This window comes from Amblyomma mixtum, chromosome 5, assembly GCF_055824585.1.
Source record: "Amblyomma mixtum isolate Tamu chromosome 5, ASM5582458v1, whole genome shotgun sequence".
Taxonomy (NCBI): domain Eukaryota; kingdom Metazoa; phylum Arthropoda; class Arachnida; order Ixodida; family Ixodidae; genus Amblyomma; species Amblyomma mixtum.
In genome coordinates this window covers 92,032,243-92,051,865 of record NC_143016.1, presented here as the reverse complement: position 1 = coordinate 92,051,865, position 19,623 = coordinate 92,032,243, and the positions used below count along the sequence as shown (strand labels likewise).

The 19,623-nt window shown below is 48.9% G+C and overlaps 1 protein-coding gene across 1 annotated transcript in view; it reads left to right on the top strand.

Moving 5' to 3' along the window:
* Nucleotides 1-272: 272 nt before the first annotated feature.
* Nucleotides 273-19,623, top strand: part of LOC149343034 (calcium-activated chloride channel regulator 1-like) — a 67,444-nt gene continuing 48,093 nt past the window's right edge. Inside the window, exons 1-5 of the mRNA XM_089546876.1 lie at nt 273-428; nt 4,857-5,154; nt 12,817-12,923; nt 14,424-14,597; nt 15,370-15,497. Of these exons, the coding sequence (XP_089403002.1) occupies nt 273-428; nt 4,857-5,154; nt 12,817-12,923; nt 14,424-14,597; nt 15,370-15,497 (863 nt within the window). The remainder of the gene's footprint in view (nt 429-4,856; nt 5,155-12,816; nt 12,924-14,423; nt 14,598-15,369; nt 15,498-19,623) is intronic.

Sequence of the window (19,623 nt, the reverse complement as noted above, 5' to 3'; positions counted from 1 at the left end):
GAGGAAAGTAAACTTCGATTCTCATGCAAGAGAAATACATTGAGGCGGAAGGTTATTGAGCTTTTTCTTAGGCATCGTGTTTCTTTAATCATGCCTGAAGAACAGAGCACAGAAGTACGTCATTTTGCAAACCTGTCTTGAACAAATCCAGAAATCAGGACTGTCTCTATTCTTACAACATTGCTACACAGTTCCAATTAGACAGCCGTGGTTATTCCGCCTTTAATAATTTCTTTTGACTGCCTCCCAGGTGTACTGAGATCGACGTCGAAATGGGCATGATGATCTGTCTTACGGCCGTTCTGCTGCTTTTGCTAAGAATCGCGGCGCCAGTCTACATCGACGGCGCGGATGGAGGCTATAAGGAGCTGTTGGTATCCATCAGTGAAAGTGTTCCTCCTGACGAGTCTATCATTGACAACATCAAGGTAAGCAGCTTTCCCTTCACTCCTTTCCCCCGTCCTCTCTCACGTTTGAGTGTTTTTGCACGCGTTGTTTTTTGCATAGGGCTAAAGAGCGGTCAGAATAGATCTTAAGGACCGCTAAAAGGAAGAACAAAAGGCAGAATGCGCTGTCGGAGCGGCGTCGTGGGAAGGCAATGAAGTGAATATATATAATAACACCATCCCATCGCCTCTTAATTTTTTTCCTAGTTTACAATATCATCGTGGAGACACTGTTCCTTTTTTGGTGACGGTGATGCAAGTGAACCACATCGGACTTCCGGGGGAACACCATGGGTAAGCTGCTGCCGCCCACAAAAAACTTCTTGGTCTCCGAGTAATGCAAGCACCCAAGCCACCATGCTGTATTCGACCGCTAGTGATGGCTTCAGCTGATGACGGTTTCACGAGAGTCCTCAGCAAGAAGGCTAAACGAAGTCTGCGTAGAGGACAGGACTCGTCGACGTCGAGTTCGTCCCCATCACCACACAGCGAGGACCGTCGGCCTCTACTCTCGTCTTTGTGCAAGAGACCCCCACTGACAGTCTCAACCACATCAAGAGGCAAGCGACGTCTATGTTCTTAGACACTCGAGTCCCGGCAGCAATTAAAGACGTAAGGATCATTGGTTATAGTGATGTCGCCGCCATTGATGTCATGGAGCGGAACGCGCTACAATATATGAGAAACTTTAAAAAGCTCGGCGGCAACACGGTTCTTTTCCATGTCTTTCGGGGCAGCGGAACAAAGGCAGGCGTTATCTAAGACGTCGACGTGGCCATGTGTGACTCCGACCTGCCCATTGTGATCCGACCAGTTACCGACGGCGTACCAATCAAGCAAGCTCAGCACCTTAATAGGACAAAGTGCATCAGTTTGGTTTTCCAAGGGGATTGCATTCAAACGTACGAGAAGGATTATCACTTCCGGCACGTGGTCAGACCTTTCATTCTGATGCCTCTCCTGTGCAGGAAATGCATGAGTAGAGTGCGCCATTTCTCCATTGTGTGCCCACAGTGTTCTCAACACATCTCCGGTGCTTGCCTGGCAACAGTGCTGAAATGTGCCAAATGGCGCGGCATTCATGCGCTGCCTCAATAGATTCTCCTTGCCTGAAAAGGGAACGGGCGATGCTCAATCAATTGACAAGCGACAATTACACATCCCCAGAAGCCGCCGTGAAGGTGCGACAGCGTCGTCACCCTTGTCAAAGGTCTTCTGATAGTGTAGTAGCCATTGAGAAGGATGGGCCACGCATTTCAACTTGTCCTGCCCTCCGCATACAACTCTAAAGAACGGGAGCCATATGACTCTCGGTGCGTAGACAGTGGTCGCAGACGGGCCTGGGCCATCCTTGCCGGAGGTACACTCACCCGTTGACACCAAGCAGATACTGCACCCCCCCCCAAAAATCGGGAGCCAGTCGCTGTGAAGCACAAGGTCCAACTCCGGTCCAAGGGCAGGGCGAGCAAGTTAGGAGGCCAACCCTCCCAAAGCAGTGCGCACCATAAGTGATCGAACAGTCACAGCGAACCCAGTGTGCTGAGCTTACTGCTGGTCGGGCAGTGTCCCAGGCACCGGTGCAAGTCGAACACCAGCACGTAAGTGCAATGCTGAAGTGTTTCGTCAACACCATGCGTGCGCTGCTTTTCCTCCTTCACACCACAGCTGCACAAAATACACTGCAGGAGACAGATGTGTCCAATTCACTCCTTGCAGCTCTCCAACAGCACACGCAATGGCTCCTCCAGCTTCATCGCTCTGAGAAGTCGGGATATATCTCACCTGTTCATCCACATAATCATGAGCAAAGGCAAGCAGCCTTACTTCAGGATGAAATGTCTGCGCTGCGTGACATGTGTTAAGTGATGAAAGTTAGTTGATGTGTTCTACTGAGTTCAGAGTTCTCGACAGCCCTCAAGGTGTGCACGCTTTAGCAGCGGCGGTGTGCGAAATTCAGCGCGTGTGTCATTGTTTCCTCTGCTTGCTACAGTCCGCATTTCTGTACTTGCTCCTCTCCTTTTTCTCCCTCATCTCTCTCCTCCAGTGGAGGGTAGCCAACCGGAACATCCATCTGGTTAATGTCGCTGCTAATCCTCTACCACTTCTCTTTCTCAGAGAGGCGTCCTGCGGCGATTCCCCTTTAACAGTTCTATCGCGCTTTTTCTTAGTCCGCAATCGCCCCGTTATTCAAATGATTTGGTTATGCGTGTTTCAGTACATTCTGATACGCTGGGGTTCCTTCAATATGCGGCAAGTTTGTTTTTTTTTAATGCTAATATGACTGCGATAGCATTGGAGGTCCCGTTCACGAAAAATAGCTGGAGTTCGTTCATCCAAGTGATGAGGGCAGGTGGGCCACTCTGTCAACTTGTGCTCAGCCCATCTGTACTCAGCCTCCCGAAGGCGTCCTGCAAATTGTGTTGTGGATAACCTGCCCACCATGGCAGGAGGCAAAGAAATTAACAGCCAGGGACCCCTGGCACTGCGCCTCAGCGCACTGGTCGAAAGATAGAGCAGCCTCGAGAAGAACTATCAGTGCAACTATAGCTTGGTTGGAGCAGGGAAAGCCCCACCTGAGTCCCACAAGACCTACCAGTAGCTGTATTCAACAGCCACGCGCCGGGGCAGTGGCGCATCGCTTAACCTCTGCACCATGCACTGTGCCCTTAGTGGTACGAGGACTCCCTGCGTTCTATGAAATTATGAAAAGGATAAATGTTTGCACTGGGGGGACCTCTGAAGACATCGAATTGTAGGCTAAGCGTCGCTCAAGTTATAAAGTCCCCGTTGCCCACAAAATCCTGCGTCGGCGTTGTGAGCGAAAAATCGCGCGCATGACTCTGGAAGGTGGTGCGCAGAAACCAACGTGGAAGACAGGAGGGCCACCTAGGTCACGTAGCCTTGCGGCGTCATCGCAACTTGCCCACCGGATGCTAGCAAACTACCCACAGTGACAGTTCAATTAATCATTAGCCGCTTGGGAAGAGCAACCCGTGTCGCACCAGGCCCACCGCTGGGAGCATCATCATTCGCGACATTCGCATGTGTTATTGTGAGAAAAGCACGCACATTACTGTGCCTGAAATACAAACTTGCACTTATAGCAAACTGTCGCTGAATATAACCATTCAGGCGTGCTTTCAAAAGTTTTATTGGCATCGGGTGTTAATAAATTTCTTGTAAAGCTGGAAAATTTTTCGTTTTCTGCATTGTAATGCTGGGGTGTTTCCACATGTGTCGGTGTATTTGCTGCAGAAAAATTGTCTCTACTCAGAATTTCCTTGCACTGCATGGGATGGTCCTAAAAGTGCTAAAAAAACTAAACTATAAACGACTAGATGTGGCCGTTCCCTATGCCTCAGGAAATTATTGCATGCGAGCGCATGCTAGATAAACAACAAATAGAATGACAGCCTCTTAAACTGAGGATAAAGTTAATGTTAACAAATTTTCATCTTTAACGTAATAGAATTCCTATTCCAAACAAAAATAGATCTTTCAGCCACCCTTGATCATGGTTTGGTTTATTAAGGAGCCAAAACGACTCAGTCTTTGAGAGACACTGTAGTGAAGGGCTGCGGAATAATTTCGACCACCTGGGGATCTCCAACGTGCACTGACATCGCACATTACACGGGCCTCTAGAATTTCGCCTCCATTGACATTCGGCCGCCGCGATTGGGATCGAACTTGCGCATTTCGGGTCAGCAGCCTAGCGGCATAACCACTGAGCCACCGACTATAATGTACGCGAGTGGAGCTAGAAGTAAGAACTGATTTGTTGAACTCCTTTTTTTACAGACACTGTACAACAATAGGATGCTCCTATTTCATTTCGCGTTAATGTTACTGAAAACGACGTGCTTGCGTCGCCATTAGAATTCCTTTATTTTTTGCGTTTTTATGACCTCCCCCTTTACTGTAATTGCACATATAGCGCCAATCAATAAGTCATCGTCATAAATAAGGTATAGTCATAAATACGTATTTTTATAGTTAATTAAGTCATTTATACTAAATGAGTCAGGTTTACGACTAAATAAGGCATAAGTGTTTTTATGACTATACCACGGTTATCAGAGTATTCAGGCTAATTTCTAGAAGCTGCTCATCAGTGCTACTAGTAGTTATTACAGCCTTGTTCGACAACTGCATTACCTCTGGCCCGTCTCTCAGTAATACTGGTCTAGGTAATAGGCGGTACAGGCCAGTCAACTGAAGAACAAATGCGGTACATAGACAAAATAGGACCAATGCAAAAGATAAGGAATATGTAGAACGGTGCATGTTACGCCCCTAAAAAGTGAAAGACACTAAGAGATATCTGCTTAGCAACCACGGACAATTTCAATTTTAATATCTTGCGACGAGATGAGCACAGATTGTGAAAATGTTGGTGAAAATGCGCAGGTACTGCTCCGATCCTCCTCCGAGTTCCTTCACAAGGCAACGAATGGACGCGTGTACTTCAAACACGTCACCATCGAGGTTCCCAAGACGTGGCCGGAGAGAAACAGCGCCCGGGCACTTTCGTCGAGCGCCTTCTACAGGAGCGACGTCCGTGTCGATATTCCCACGGAGAAGCACGGAGACAACCCGTTCACAGAACATATGAAGCCGTGCGGCAAGCCGGGGGAATTCATCCAGCTCACTCCAGGATTCCTGTCCATAATCAACAACTCCACGGCTACGAGCTCGATTATCCCAGGTATATCAAGTAATTTCCTGCACATATTCGCTTTTAATTCCTTTACGGTGACAGCCAATACTGGCGAGGAAGCCCAGTGGATGCGCGATTGTTCGGACAGCACTGAGAATCCTGGATTTGGGAAAGGGAGGAGGACGACGAGGAACAAACATATCATATGACAAAGAGGGCAGGAGTAGAGGTTAGGGTGGATATTTAGACAAACGCGTGGGCCCTTTCGACTGAGGTAAGTGGCTGGAATTCATTCATCTTCGCGACCTCCAAAGCCCAACACACAATTCGGAGTTGTACCTCTCGCTGAGAGCTGAGCAGTGCAGTCTCCCACTGACTTTGGTTTCAGCATTCGAGGCAATGAGGAGGTTGGCCCTCTGGGCACTCGAATAGGATGTGGTTAAGATTTGCTTTAGTGTGATTGCAGACAGGGAGAGGCGTGAAGAAGCATCAGTGAAAACGTCGCTGCTTCGTTAGTAGGATAATCTGGAGAGAGTCTGAAGGGAAAAAATTGCAAGTGCACGATAAACCGCTATAGACGTGACGAAAAGGCATTTAGAACCGGTGCACATGGTGGCTACACCATGACGTTTTAGAATAGAGGAACCCTATCGGTTACGAGGACAGGGAAAAGCGGGATGCCGGCGCGCGTGCCAAGAACACCCACTCCCCGAGCATTTACCCGGGCTCCGCTTGTTCCCTATAGGCTTGGTGTGTTCTTCGCATGCTTATTGGCGCCCCACTATTTTCGTAATCCTCTAACCTATTCGTCGATCGATTCTAGAACTCCCTGCCGCTGGGAATTTAGAAAGACGAGGCTTGTAGGTTAAAAAAAAACAAACAAATGTTGCAGCAGCGACAGCGATGACGAGTGGATAAAGGCGTTCGCAGTATCCTTGGTCTGCCTTTGGCGCGCTTACCTTGGCCTTCATTCACATGCGTTTATATGAGGTGAGTCGCCGGTGCGCTTCTCGTAGCACGCTCAAGTGCCTGTGCTGTTATGATAACGTAGGAAGCCACAGTCGGGATACAGCCGTCATGCCGCCAAAACAACGGTTACATGGCAACGGAGACCTCGCTCGCAAGCGAGCTATCCTTCTACATCAGGGAGCGGTGAAATGACTGTAGGAACGGCGTACGACCGAGACGATTAGAGTGCGACGCTTGTCGAACTTAGGCAGAACGCTGAGCAGCTGGACAGCGCAACTCTGCTGCAATGCGCGCAGTGCCCTATTGGTAATAAATTTCGAATAATGCTGGAGAATGTGTGCTGTGGAAGTGCCTGCTTATGACGTGTGTGCAGCACAGCCCGCAGGCCATGGGGTGTCACCGTTGCTCCTTAGCAGGATATGGCAAGGAACCGGGTATTATTTTCACAGAGCAAAAATTACTGGTTTGTTTCGGAATACCTGGTATCTGATATATAAAAGTTAAAATAACCCAGATGCAAATCAGTAAGCGCGGGTGTGCGATATGCTGTTGAAATAAAAGATACAAACACCTAGAACACCTCCAGGTAGATGGCCTTGTTTTTTGTAGCGAAAGCTACACTACTATAGCTGTGACGCATTTGGCCGTGAGCCTCCGAATGACCCTTAAATGATTTTTAGATAAGCCATAGGTACTGTTGGTATTCATATACCTAATCATGTGCGGAACACCTAATGGACAAACTTTAACCTTGAAATTTGACTATCGGCATTGTCCTTGACCTATGACCCTGAACTTTGAACTCTACCTTTGACTTTACATTTGCCCTTCAGCTCTGCCATTAAATTTTGACATTGAAAGTTTTCTGCAGAGACAGTAAGAAAGCCATGTGGTAATCACGTTGTGTCATGCGATTCTTAATGGTGGTTACAGCTTTATAACCACCAATGTAGGAGATTCCCTATTCCCAACCCCTGACACGCAGGCCTGGGGACGGGGGCCAGGACCTCCGCGACTAAACACTGGCGAAGATACATTGGCTCTTCGCGGTTCAGCCGCCAGGCGAACAGCTCGCTGCTGGTCGGCGGGGACCTCACTGCGCAGCAGAGACTTATCTACTTTCAATATTGACCCCAGCGCCCGGGTATCCGGGGCATTCTCAAATTATGTGATCGACGGTCCCCTTCACTCCGCCGGTCGTACATTAATTGTCTCTCCGGTCACCTACCTGGATGCGAAAAGGTGATCTTCCGATCGATTTTGCCTGCGGACAGGATGCGAGCCGTTTCCGGCGAGACTGTGCGCTTTCCGATGTTTTAGGCTGCACTTTTGCTGTCGCTAAGAATGAAACTAGCCGTGGTTCCGGTGCAAGAGAGCGCTATTGCGACCTCCTCAGCCGAACCTATGTTTATACTTTTAATCGAGGCGGCAGTGACTGCTGCAACTCGGCCGTCGACTACCGAGGTGACCGCCGCCCCCGACCTGGCAGTCACTGCATCCCCGCTGGCTACCTCTGCCGCCCTAAATTTCCCGGCTCTATTAGCCAGCGCCTCCGCCCTCTTCTCCCTCCTTTCCCTATGGTGTTTTGGGTGAATGTTGCGGGGGAGGGGGGGGCTATGATGTTTTCGAGACATTCTGGCGGTAAAAGACTGCAAAATGGTCTTTCGGGCTAGGCGATTCGCACCTTCTCAGCGAGTTCAGTACAACTATTATGCACCCCCATTTCCGACAGGCGGTCTGTATAGGTGGAGATAAGTAGGCCCAGCGCTCCTTGACGCAACGCCTTATAAGTGCGTCGATCCTATCTTTCTCGTTCGCACTAGTATCGAGGAACGGTGTCGCACATTTTGCTAATCATATACGCCTGCGTTAATTTCGGGAGGCTACGTTGTTTGAGGCCTCTACCCTTGAGCGCGACTCCCTTGAAAAACGCTGTTATTTAGCGCAGCGCAGTTGCTGAGCTTCCTGATAGCTTCTTAGTTGTACCCGTCCTCTTGGATAAAGAGTCCGAGGATCCTGATTTGATTAGCATTGGGCAAGGTTTTTCCCTCAACCTTAACTTCGAAATTTCAGTCACGCTTGCATCGGAGTGCTTTCGGATTGTATGTGAAGAGTTCGGATTTTTGCGGGCAACAAGCAAGGCCCCTTTCGGCCGTGGAGGGCACTACAGTGACCGCCGCCGCCTGAATGCGCTCTTCTCTGCTAATATCACTGCCACTCTTCATCCATATGTTAATGTCATCCGCATATATGCTAAAATTTAGGCCTTTTATAACCCTGAGGTTGGCGGGCAGGCCCCTCACCGCCACGTTAAAGAGGAAGCGGAAGAGCACCGACCTCTTCGGTGGGCTCTTACTTCCCAGGTGAACTATGGGGGATTCTAGGGCGTGAAATTTTAGTTTAGCGCCCTCTTTGACAAGAAATTCTTGATGTATAATTATACGTTCTCACGCCGACTCCTATCTCCTGGAGCCCCGCAAGGATCGTCGCATGCTTAGCATTGTCGAAGGCTTTAGTGAAATCTAAACCTAGAATTGCTTTCGAGTCTTTAGATCTCGAATTTATAAGAACGAGTTTTAAACGAAGCATCACGACCTGCGTTCACAATCCCGGCCGGAAGTCGACCATGTTGTGCGGTCATAGGTCATTCTGCGCCATGAAGTGCGTCACTGTGACCTGAATCAGGCGTTCTATAAACTTTTCTAAAATGGGTCTGAAATTTTCCAAATTGGGTGGTTTCGCCGGTTTACAAATTCGCGCCACGTTTGCAGTTTTCCATTGCTGAGAGAGACTGCCGCTACTATAGCAGCGAGCGCCGTTATAGACGTGTTGTCCAGATTCCTAAATATTTTGTTCGTAGCCCTATCAGGGCTAGGGGCCAATCGCGTCTTTCAACCAAAATTTTGACCCTGACCTCCGTCTCCGTGATGGGCGCATCGCGAGACTCGTTCGGAGGGCCTTCGTATTTCGGGAGGAAGAGGGTTGTCGTGTCGCCGATGTAAGTGTCCACTAATTTTGCCATGAGCACCGCGTCCGTCCCCTCAAACGCGAGTCTGGTCTTTGCCAAGTCTAGTGCCAGATTGGGTTTTTGAACAATCGAGGTCCAGGAGATGTCCCAGCAGGCTTTAAGTCTTTGAAAGGCTCATGTTGCTTCCATTTCGTCACACGTACTGCACCAGTTTTGCTCGGAAAGTTTAACTGCGTAATCCTCAATTTCCATATTATGCCTATCTTTTCTTCGCCTCCAATTTCGGTTTCATTTCTGTGCGGAGACGCTTTTCCAAGCCCCGTTTAGGTTTCCACATGTGCAGGAGTTTGCTGTCAGTGGTCGCAGTGCGTCTTCCTCCTGTAGGGTCGTGGTAGCTGTCCTAACGTGGCACATGAGGGCCTCCGCCCTTTCGTCAAAATTCTTGATCCTCCCCTCCACATCGCAGGTTTCCTCGATTTTTGCTGACTTTATCCCATTCAATTACGCTGGTTTCATTCCGCGTCTTACTACGTAGCGATCGCTCCAAAAGTTGAGCTCCGTGTTTCTCCATCCTACCTCTTCCACATTTCTGGTGCACGTTAGATCCGGGTTATACTCAAAGCTCACGCAGTTGACCAGTCTTCTGGGACAGCCCGGGTCTGTTTGCAAGATGAGGCCCTGTTCTTGACAGTCTTCCCACAGCTGCCTTCCCTTCGGGCCATGCCTATTCTATTCCTACTCTTGGTGGCCCACATTAAACCCTACTACAATAAGAAGGGTATTGATTCCTGCCGCCTTGATCGCTTTGTGAAAGAGGGCTCTGAAGCTAACTCTGCGCTGCTTGGGGATGCTTTCAGTGTTTAGGAGGAAAATACTCGGCTCCTCCTTCTCAACCGTGAAAATTTCGATGAGAATCGCCTCAATGTCCCGAGAATTGATTTCGTGTGCGATCGCCGCCATTCCTTTTGGCGAGTGTAATAACCCCAGATTTTTCATCGCGGTCGCTAGCAAACGCTTCATATCCTGAAAATTCAACAACGTCCTTGCCCGCTTCTTACAGGGCTATGGCCAAAGGTTTCTGAATTTCCTGTGCGAGGTACTGCTAGACGAGAGCTTTTATTTAGAACACCCGTAATCATGCCATTCTCGATCCGTTCGAATCTTGCCTCGTACTTGGCGTCTAGCCTCTGTTCTGCTGCCACCACCGGGTCCGTCTCCCCACCCCTCCGTTCCTGCTGGGGGGGGGGGGGGGGGCAGGTCTAATCGGCCCAATCCCAATATCCATCTTTTCCTTCTCCCGCCGCGGTTGGTGTGACCACCTTTGATGCCGGAGGTGGGTTTGCCTACTGAGCGGCCTGCATTGAGGGGAATGACTGCTGAGGCGAGGGGGACCCCGAATTTGTCTGTAGTTTAGGTGGATGAGGCTCCTGAGGGAGTTTTTTAATGACCTCCTTACGTTCAACGACTTCCTTATGCAAGCTTTCCGTTTCCTTATCCTTCTCACCTTTAGCCTGGGACACCCCGCAACCGAAAATTAGTTTCACGGTCCCCGCTGGAGCTTCTCTTCCGTGGTGCCCACGGGTTGCTCGCGTCCCTGGAACTGGCCCTGGCTCCGGCCCCGCATCGCCCTCTGCCACGGAAGCTAGAACGGCCTCGGCCGGTAGTCTCCATCAATCGCGAGAAGTCCCCTCTCCGTGCTCGAAAGTATCCGCTCCCAGCTGAGGAATCCCAGCGCCGGCCTCTGGAATCCCGCCCTCTGACCTCTGAGCGTCCTCTGCAAGCGGCTGCTCATATTGAATAAGAATTTTCCTGGCGCTCGCCTTGCAGGTGCTGTTGGTTGGCGATTTTGAGCTGGCACTGTCGTTCCTTGGTCAGATAAGTAGTCCTGTAGACTTCTCTGCATTCCTTGTTGCTGAGCGAGCGGTTTTTGCCGGACAGCTTACACTTCGCTCCGCAAGTATGACCGGACTCCAGACGCTACGCTCTGCATCTTGGAAACTTGACGTTGTCAGCATCCGGCCAAACATATTCGCGGTGGCCCAAGCGTCTGCATGCGTTGCGCACCTTGTACATTTTTTCTGTATAGTACGCGCCTTTGCCATGTAAGCGAGAGTTTAACCCACTTCTGGGCCTCCGGATTTTCGAACAGAATTAAGAGCGTTGTTGAATTCCTACCAAGCAGCCTGACTCCAAACTCGGGGAACGGGGGGGGAGGTTGCCCTTCAGGGTGCGGAGTCAGTACCGGGCTTCTTCCTCGGTGAAGCTAGGGGTTTGTCGTGCAGGTGCCCCTTTCCGCAGTCTTCGGACGTAGCGAGGTACGCCGTAACTCCGATTTTTTCGCCCTCATATTCGAGCACGGGCTACTCTCTTTTCCGCTTGTCACTAAGTGGTGCGATGAGAATCGACTGTTGTTTAGTATTGACAGAGAAAATTTCCTCCTCAGCTTCGGTGAGAACGACTCCGCTGGTGCGGGCAATACACTCCGTCAATTCAATGCTGACGTTTTTAAGTAGACTGCTTACTCTACCCAGTGGGCCCAGAATAATTTTTTCAGCTCCGTCTAATATCTTGGCTGCCTGCCTTTCCACCGACTTGGCTGCCATTTTCTTTCCGGCGAGCATGGACGCGGCTCGCTCTCTCTCTTGATGAGCGGTGACAGCGCGTTGCTCGAGTTCTAGGGCACCGCCTTTCCTTACTTCTTACTAACAAATGGCTGACCAGGCTTTTTCAGCTCTGCAGGTTCTACACTGGTGTGCTTCATGGGTTTCGTCATTTGCGGCGAGCTTCTAAGTGGGTCTCAGCCGCCGGGGGCGCATTTGCATTGCTAGACCAAACTATGCCTAGTGCACCACTTGCCTCGTCAAACTCTTCAATCCTCATAAAGGGGTGAAAAAGCCGGCCGAGTTTGAAAATTGGATATGCGCGGAGAGCGCTACCTGAATGTAGTCGATTCCCACTAAATGTAGTCGATTCCCGCGGTCCCTTTCTTCCGAAGACCGCACTCCCCTGCCCTAGCCACCCAACCTCCGCTCTAGCGGTGTTGATGGCCGACGGAGCACACGGCTCGCTACGGAGAGAGAGGCGGTACTGCCCTTCCACCCCTTCCCTCCCTTCCCTCGTGCTCGGTTTCATCTTCGACGTCGAAGTTGCTCAACCCACCAATGGGCGCTCAAGTGCAGCAATCTAACATCTGCAGGACAGGCGTAGCGTATAATAGGCGGGTTTATAGATGCTGATAGCCCTCTTCGTCTCTTCAGGAGCGTCCAACATCAGCCGCTGTTCTTTCATAATGTTTCCTACACGCGCTACAACGCTTTGGGCACTTCTTGGTGGCTTTTTATGTACGGCGACCCGCGTAAGCAGTGCTGAGTACTGACTGTTCTACTGGGTGGCGCCACAGGTACCCGTGTCGCTGGCGTGAATTTTACGTAATGACTAGCGCTTCGTTCAAGGCCGTTTGCCTCACTCATAAAGTACCACCAGGTCTGCACGAGCGCCTCTCGAGGCTGCAGGGCAGGCTTTCCTTCAAGCTGGGCGCCTACTTTTACAACCGAGAGATAATTACTACGCTGCTGTCGACACATGCGCTATTCCGGTGGCAGCGCAGCACGTATGCACCAGAAATGAGTGCACTGAAACTGTCGCCAGTGTTCGTTTAGGTTCGGCTCCACGTTCTCCTCTGTTCAGGCGCCGAGGTCAGCCGTGGCGCCGAGAACGGGAGCTCACAGCTTTGTTCTTAAAAGTGCGGTTAAGAAATGCACTCACTTTCACAGCGTACGTGTTCGTGCACGAGTGGGCCCACTTCAGGTACGGCGTGTTCGACGAGTACGGAAGCCGCAACGACAGCGAGTACCCCCTCACCTTCTGCCACGAAGGAAAGGTGAGGCACGCGGTAAATATTGCATGGGGCAAATAACGATCGGAGGGGTTCACGGTTACAGGCTGGCACTTGTAAAAAAAGCTGATTGCAAATAGATATTTGAGAACTGGTAGAAAAACAACTATATATAGAAGGAGGTTCTGTCGTCAACCAAGGGTTGAAATTGAAGACCCAACGTTCCGTTACCAACTCGGTCATTTAATTTTTGAAAGGAGGCTAAAATTGACAGCAGGTAGCAGGCAGTAAACCTTTATTTTTTTTTTTGTGGCGTGAGAGAGGATGTTTACAAGGACACAGATCCCGAGAAATATGGTCGTGATCTCTTCTGTGGAGGACCGAGCTAATCCGTAAAGAGTGAATCTAGTTATGCGGTGCTTGAGTGGCACCTGAGACTCCGTCATTGTCACATATCCAACCAGACATATTTGCGTTAAAGATGTTTGTGTTGAAAACGAACATAGAGAACCTGATATTGTAGGACCTAATGATTTTGTGGCAAAGTCTTAGACCTTGCTAACACCAGCTGCATGTAATGCGGCTTGATGTTGCTTGGCGCAGCTTGATGTGGGCGTGCCGTTCTCCTCTGCAGTCACAACCGTCGCTCGATGTTTTGGACGGCGAGCCGGGCATAAATTTAAACGCCCTTAATGAAACGCAAATACGGACAGAGACGTGCTGTCTAACAAGGTGTTTAGAGCTCCGCAGTGTTTACATAGCGTATACAGGAACACTAGTCCCCCGCTTGAAGCATCACCATCTGTATCAGCGGATGAAGAGACATGACGTCAATTATCGAGGCCGCCACGTATGTAGCGAGACCTTGTGCGTCGATAGCTCCCAGAATGACTCGGTTTGTGTGTTTCTGGTATCTCTTAGACGCAGCGGTGAAGGATAAGTGCATTCAGGCAGTTTTCTTGCTTACTTCTATGAAGACGCGGTTTTTGGGGAAAAGCCTGAAATGAAGCAGAGCATCGTCCCTTGAGGAAGGGCGTCCGAATCTTCTCCGGAATAAAACTATATTCTCTAGAAAGAAAAATCATTTCTCATCTCTCCTAGCTTTAACACGAGCAGGAGTAGTGGGCGTATTCAGGCTGCTGCTGATGATGATGAGGATAGTAGGGCAGCTGCCAAGCTCCTAGTGTGCTCGTCGAGAACGGCCAGAAAAACAGTGCGCGGATGTTTTCTCGCAGTGAAGAACGAGTTCGGTCGTTTCTGGAAGAACAAGTTATACGGCTTAGCCAGTAAACACGACATATCAGCTGTAAGGGTTGCAGAGAAGAGAGATAAACCCATCCAACAATGAAATTAGTTTAGCTATTTCCCTGGCCAGGGATCTCTCTAATCCAAATCAGTAACAGCTGAGCTTTATATGATTTATTGATGGCTAGTAAGGAGAAGAGGAAAAAGAAAGAGAAAACAAGTGTTTTTATTTGCATTGCATTGTTGACGTTTAATATGCGCTCATCACTTGGTAAATGCGCGCGCGAATTCTTTTCTCAGGTACGGCTGAATGCTTGCTCAACCAGAATCGTCTTCATCCCGAGAACGGCAGATGGAAATTTGTGCCCGATTGACAACAAATGCAGAATTCAGGGCGACTGCGAGGTTATCTTCCAGCAGCCCAAACATGACCCCGTCCAGTCTTCTATCATGTTCATGCCCTACGTCACCAATGTAAGAAGTTTTCACTTACCCTGATGGTGAAGTGCGGCAGCTCCCACTTGGTTTGAAGGGGCTTAGTTCACAAGGGCTGGTCTAGTGTCTGAAGCAGATCAAAGAAGTTGTCGGTGGCTAAGAGGCCTACACGGTGATCAAGATATCAAAATATAAAGATTGTACCAGGGGGTATGTTTGTCCTATTCTTGGATTTTGTCTTGGTCGAAAAGTAGTTCGTGCCCCAGCAGCTGTATTTTAAAGAGTGGACAGAAATCTCGCCCGAATTCTTGTCTTAATGATTAAGCCCTTGGGAACAAAATGAGTCATCGGTCATAAAATTTGCCTATTGATTGGTGGGAAGAGACGACTCCGTACGGAAGAATTCCCGTTGGTTGTAAGGTAGAGATATCATAAAAAGAAAAACGATGCAGATTGGAAAAAAGAAAAGAGGATGTCACCAAACGGGAACGAAAATTACGGCACTTTCGGCAAGTGCATTAAGCGTGGCTAATGGCAACAGATTGCAAGCAAATAATGGGTTAAGGCGTTCCTGTGAATTCGCTCTCTCCTTAGGAGGAAGTTAGCAACGGGAGCACCCTTCTTCACAACGTGCTTACTTTGCTGTTCTGCTTTCACCCTCTCTCAGTGATTATCGCTTCACGCTGATGTACAGAAGCTTAGCTTCCGCTGCCTGAGACCTTGGGGTCAGAAAGTTCTAACCTCTTCCTCTTCTTGTTTGAAACATCGCAACCCACGCTGCCGTGCATAAACGCACTCTCACCCGTTACAGGTTAGCCAGTTCTGTGACAGCAAGGGCGAACCTCGCCGCCACTTTCCGCAAGCCCCGAACAAGCAGAACGAGGTGTGCAATCAACAGTCCACATGGGATGTCATCAGCAAAAACGCCGACTTCAAGAAGTGAGTTGGGTGGCCCTAGCCACTCCCGCTCAGAGGTAGTACCACTGGGGCTTGTCTGAGTAGTTAACTGTCAAAACTGAAATAATAATTCACAGGTTGTGGCCGCGTGGCTTCGTTTTCTTGCAAAGAGGTAGCTGCATGGCCTGTGATAATTTCTTCGGTGGCAGACGACGCTCGTCCTCGAGCCAGTCAGGCTGGCCGACGGAGGCAGCGCTTGAGAGCAGCCACATGAGCAACTTGGATCTTGCAGGAGCGGCGATCGTTTGCGGTAACTTTGGTAGTTACGTACTTTACATCGCTCAAGCGACTTAATGACAAAAGGGACAGAATACCTGAACGAAAACATTTGGCACAGACCACGCTTTTCCAATGGCGACCAGAGCCGAAGTAATCTCCTTGGGGGTCTGTAGCCGCAAGGTGACGCTTGTCATAGCGGTATTTCGGTCGGAGCGGACAAGAGAAACTGCGCAAGCGGGCTATTCGCCGAGCTCCTTCAGCGCGACGTAATATCTGCTACGTGGAAATGTATTCGTGAAACGAGAAAAGAAAGAGTATGTCCAGGAACGCGGCGCGGTATCCTTACATAGAGCAGGTAGAAAGGAGATTATCCGGTGACCACATGCTTCACGGTATTGTGTGCGTAGGCCACGAACGGTAGCAGGCCGTACCAGGTCCAGTGATCTGACGCCACATTCAACTGCAGCTTTGTTAGTGAGGGTGGGGTTTGTGCGCTCAGTAAAGCCGTTGGTCTATGGGTATTAGGGCGTGGAGTGGTAGCAGTTAGATCCGCACAGCCGTTGTGCAACATTGTAGCGTTATAGTGATTTTGGTGATACGAGCGCTAGTTTTCACGTATCTTGTCAAATAGTCTACACAGACTAACCAAGCGGCGTCCTTCTGAAGACTTGGGAAAGCGGCCAAGCACGTCGACGCCAATTTTTTTAAAAGGCGCTGATGGTGGCTTGACCGGGTGTAGAAGACCTGCAGAAGGGGATCTGTTTAGCTTTAGACGTTGACATTGGGGACAGCTTGCGACGTATTGTTTCGCAGTCTTATACATGTTGGGTCAGTAAATGGGGTCAAGAATCCTCTGAAGTGTACGGGGAACCCAAGGTTGACCGGACGGGAAGTTGTCATGCATGGCTTGCAGCATATAATTCCGAAAATGCTCTCGGACAAAGAAAAGCGTGCAGGCACTATAGACCGAACAGTTCTTCGAGTACAGGATGCCGTCCTCAACGGTGAACAGCGTAGACCGTGTTCTGGTGTGGCCCGCAGCAAGAAATGCTTGCAATGCGGGGTCATTCTGTTGCTCACGCCTAACATAAAATTTGGGCTGTTAACACACGACTGGCATAAGCAGCGATGTGTTCGTCACCACTGGGAATCTGGACAAGCACCGTCCTAAGGCCGGCACCACTGGCATCAGTGGGGATCTCTGTGGCAGCGCTGGGATCAAACTGGGGCAAAAGGGTTTCTCAAGTCAGAGCAAATTTCAGCTTGTTGGAATCACATTCGGCTCTCCACACAAATTGCCAATCCTTATGCAGACGAGCAATGACCGGGTGTGCAAGGTGCGCGAAATCGGGAATAAAGCGGCGGAAGTTTGAAGACAGGCCGAGGAAATTCTGAAGGGCTTTCAGGGTTCGTCGTTTTAAAAATTCCGAACTGCACCGAGATTCTGCGGATTGGGCCAGATTTCTTCCGTATCCACGAGGAAACTAAGGAAGATAGTTTGTCGCTCACCGAAATAGCACTTCTTTTAATTTAGGAGGAATGCAGCCTTGCTTATGCAGTGGAGAACGAAACCGAGGCTTTCATTGTGCTATTGAAAGGTCTTGCTAAAGAGGATGACGTCATGCAAATAGCACATGTGTATATAATATTTTAATACGCGTGGGACCGTATTCATGAAAAGCGGAAGGTCGCATTTACACTGCCGAAGCGGAATGGCATTACATTGAATCAGAAGAAGCTGTTGAGAGTCACGAAGGTGGTTTTCTCTCTGTCTTAAGAATTTACTGGTAATATCTAGTACCCATATCGGATATTTATTTATTTATTTATTTCACATACTGTCAATCCCATTGGAATTTTTACAGGATGGGCATATAGTAAGAAGGTACAAAGCGAATACAAATGGAATGGTATACATTAAAAACACTGTTATTTGCAAGTAATTACATGAGTATGGGGAAAAAAACACAGATAACAGAAAATAAAACACATAACGAGAGAGTATTTTTCACAGAAAAGGGTGCAATTTTATACATTGTAAGTAATATGTTCATACAGATGCTGTTACATGCAGTGATACGAGTGGTCTGTTGTACTTGAATAATTATGATTTAATTTTCTATTTAATTATCGCGGAACTGTTCTTATACCAAAGTTACAAATTTCTGCAAAGATGTATTAGTAGTAATAGATCGGTTCAAACTATTGCATTCTTTTATGGCAAGCGGGAAAAATGAATATCTGAAACAGTCGGTTCGGAATGCGTACTCTTTAAGGGTTAATGGGTGCTTATGCCGGGATGGTCTGGATTCATCTACAGTTATATATAACGAAGTATCTATGTTTAATGTGTTATGAACTAATTGGAACAATAATTTTAGTCGTGCTAGTCTGGCCCGTTTCTGTAAAGTAAGAATACATGCTTGATTTAGTAGTTGGGATGGTGAATCACTGCTCCTGTATTTGTTAAAGATAAATCTAATTGCCTTTCTCTGCACTCCTTCTAGTTTGTTAATGAGTTGTTGTGTGTAGGGAAACCAAATCGTATTTCCATATTCGAGAACTGATCGTATAAATGTGTTATATGCTAACAGTTTGGTCTCCGGTGGCGCTTCTCGAAGCCGTGTTCTAAGGAAGAACAGTCGTTTTAAAGCAGATGATACTAGGCTGTTAATATGTGATTCCCACCTAAGAACGATCAGTATGCCGCCGAGTGAAGACGGTCCACAGCGTCATGAATGCGCGGTAATTGTTACACGTTTTTCTTTGTGGTCGCTTTCAAGAGATGATAATCGACGCAGCGAGCTATAAAAAGAAAAATGATAGGTGTAATGTTAACAGACCGGAAGCGGGCAGAGTGGGTAAGGGAAGAAACGCGGGTTAATGACATCCTAGTCGAAATCAATAGGAAGAAATGGGCTTGGGCAAGGCATGTGATGCGAAGACAAGATAACCGATGGTCCTCAAGAGTAACGTAGTGAAGTCCAAGAGATAGCAAGTCCAGCAGGAGACAGCAGAAAGTTAGGTGGGTGGATGAGATTAAGACGTTCGAGAGGATACTGTGGATGCAGCTGGAAAAGGACACCTTTAATTGGAGAGTGATAGGAGAGGCCTTTGCCCGGCAGTAGGTGTAGTCAGGGTGATGATGACGACGATGAATCGACGCAAAATCACCGTGAACCGTCTTTCTTCCTCACTAGTATTATAGGCGCGGCTCATGACCTGGAAGACTGCCGAATGACTCCGTCCCGCAGTATCTCTTGGACCTGACAGTGAATGATTTTGCCCTCGGCCGCAGCGACTCGATACGGTTTCTAACGTATGGGATTTTCATTCCTCATTTCAATGTTATGGTGCATGTGAGATGTTACCAAAGATGAAAGAGATGCGCTCTGGGTAAAGTCGAAGAGGTGGGAATGAAGCACGAGAACGCGCTGCAATGCACGTCACTCGAGAGACGGGGGCGAATTTTCGATCATCTCTCGCAACAGAGGAGAATAGTCCGGTGTCTCGGATGCTGGTCGGCGAGAGTCGGAAACGGCCGAGACAGGGTCAGTAACATAGTCGTCAGATCTCGCCAGTTTAGAGCCAGACGGAAGGCGCATTGGTTATGTGGAAGGGTTCACGACCCACACGAACGTGCAACCGTCCGTCGCATCCTGACCGCACGTGGGACACATACGTTTTTCTTTAACACACTGGGTATCTCCAGTTAAATTAAGATGTGCCAAGGCCCCATTCGAATGGCAGAAGATTTAACATGGACGAAAGCTGCTGGCAGCTGGCAGACCTCGTACTGAGTGAGGAAAAGCACGTTGTCGCGACTGCGGGGAGGATATTGCGTTTACGCTAACCGCATGTGTCGTCGCACATAAATTTCGTCAACTCC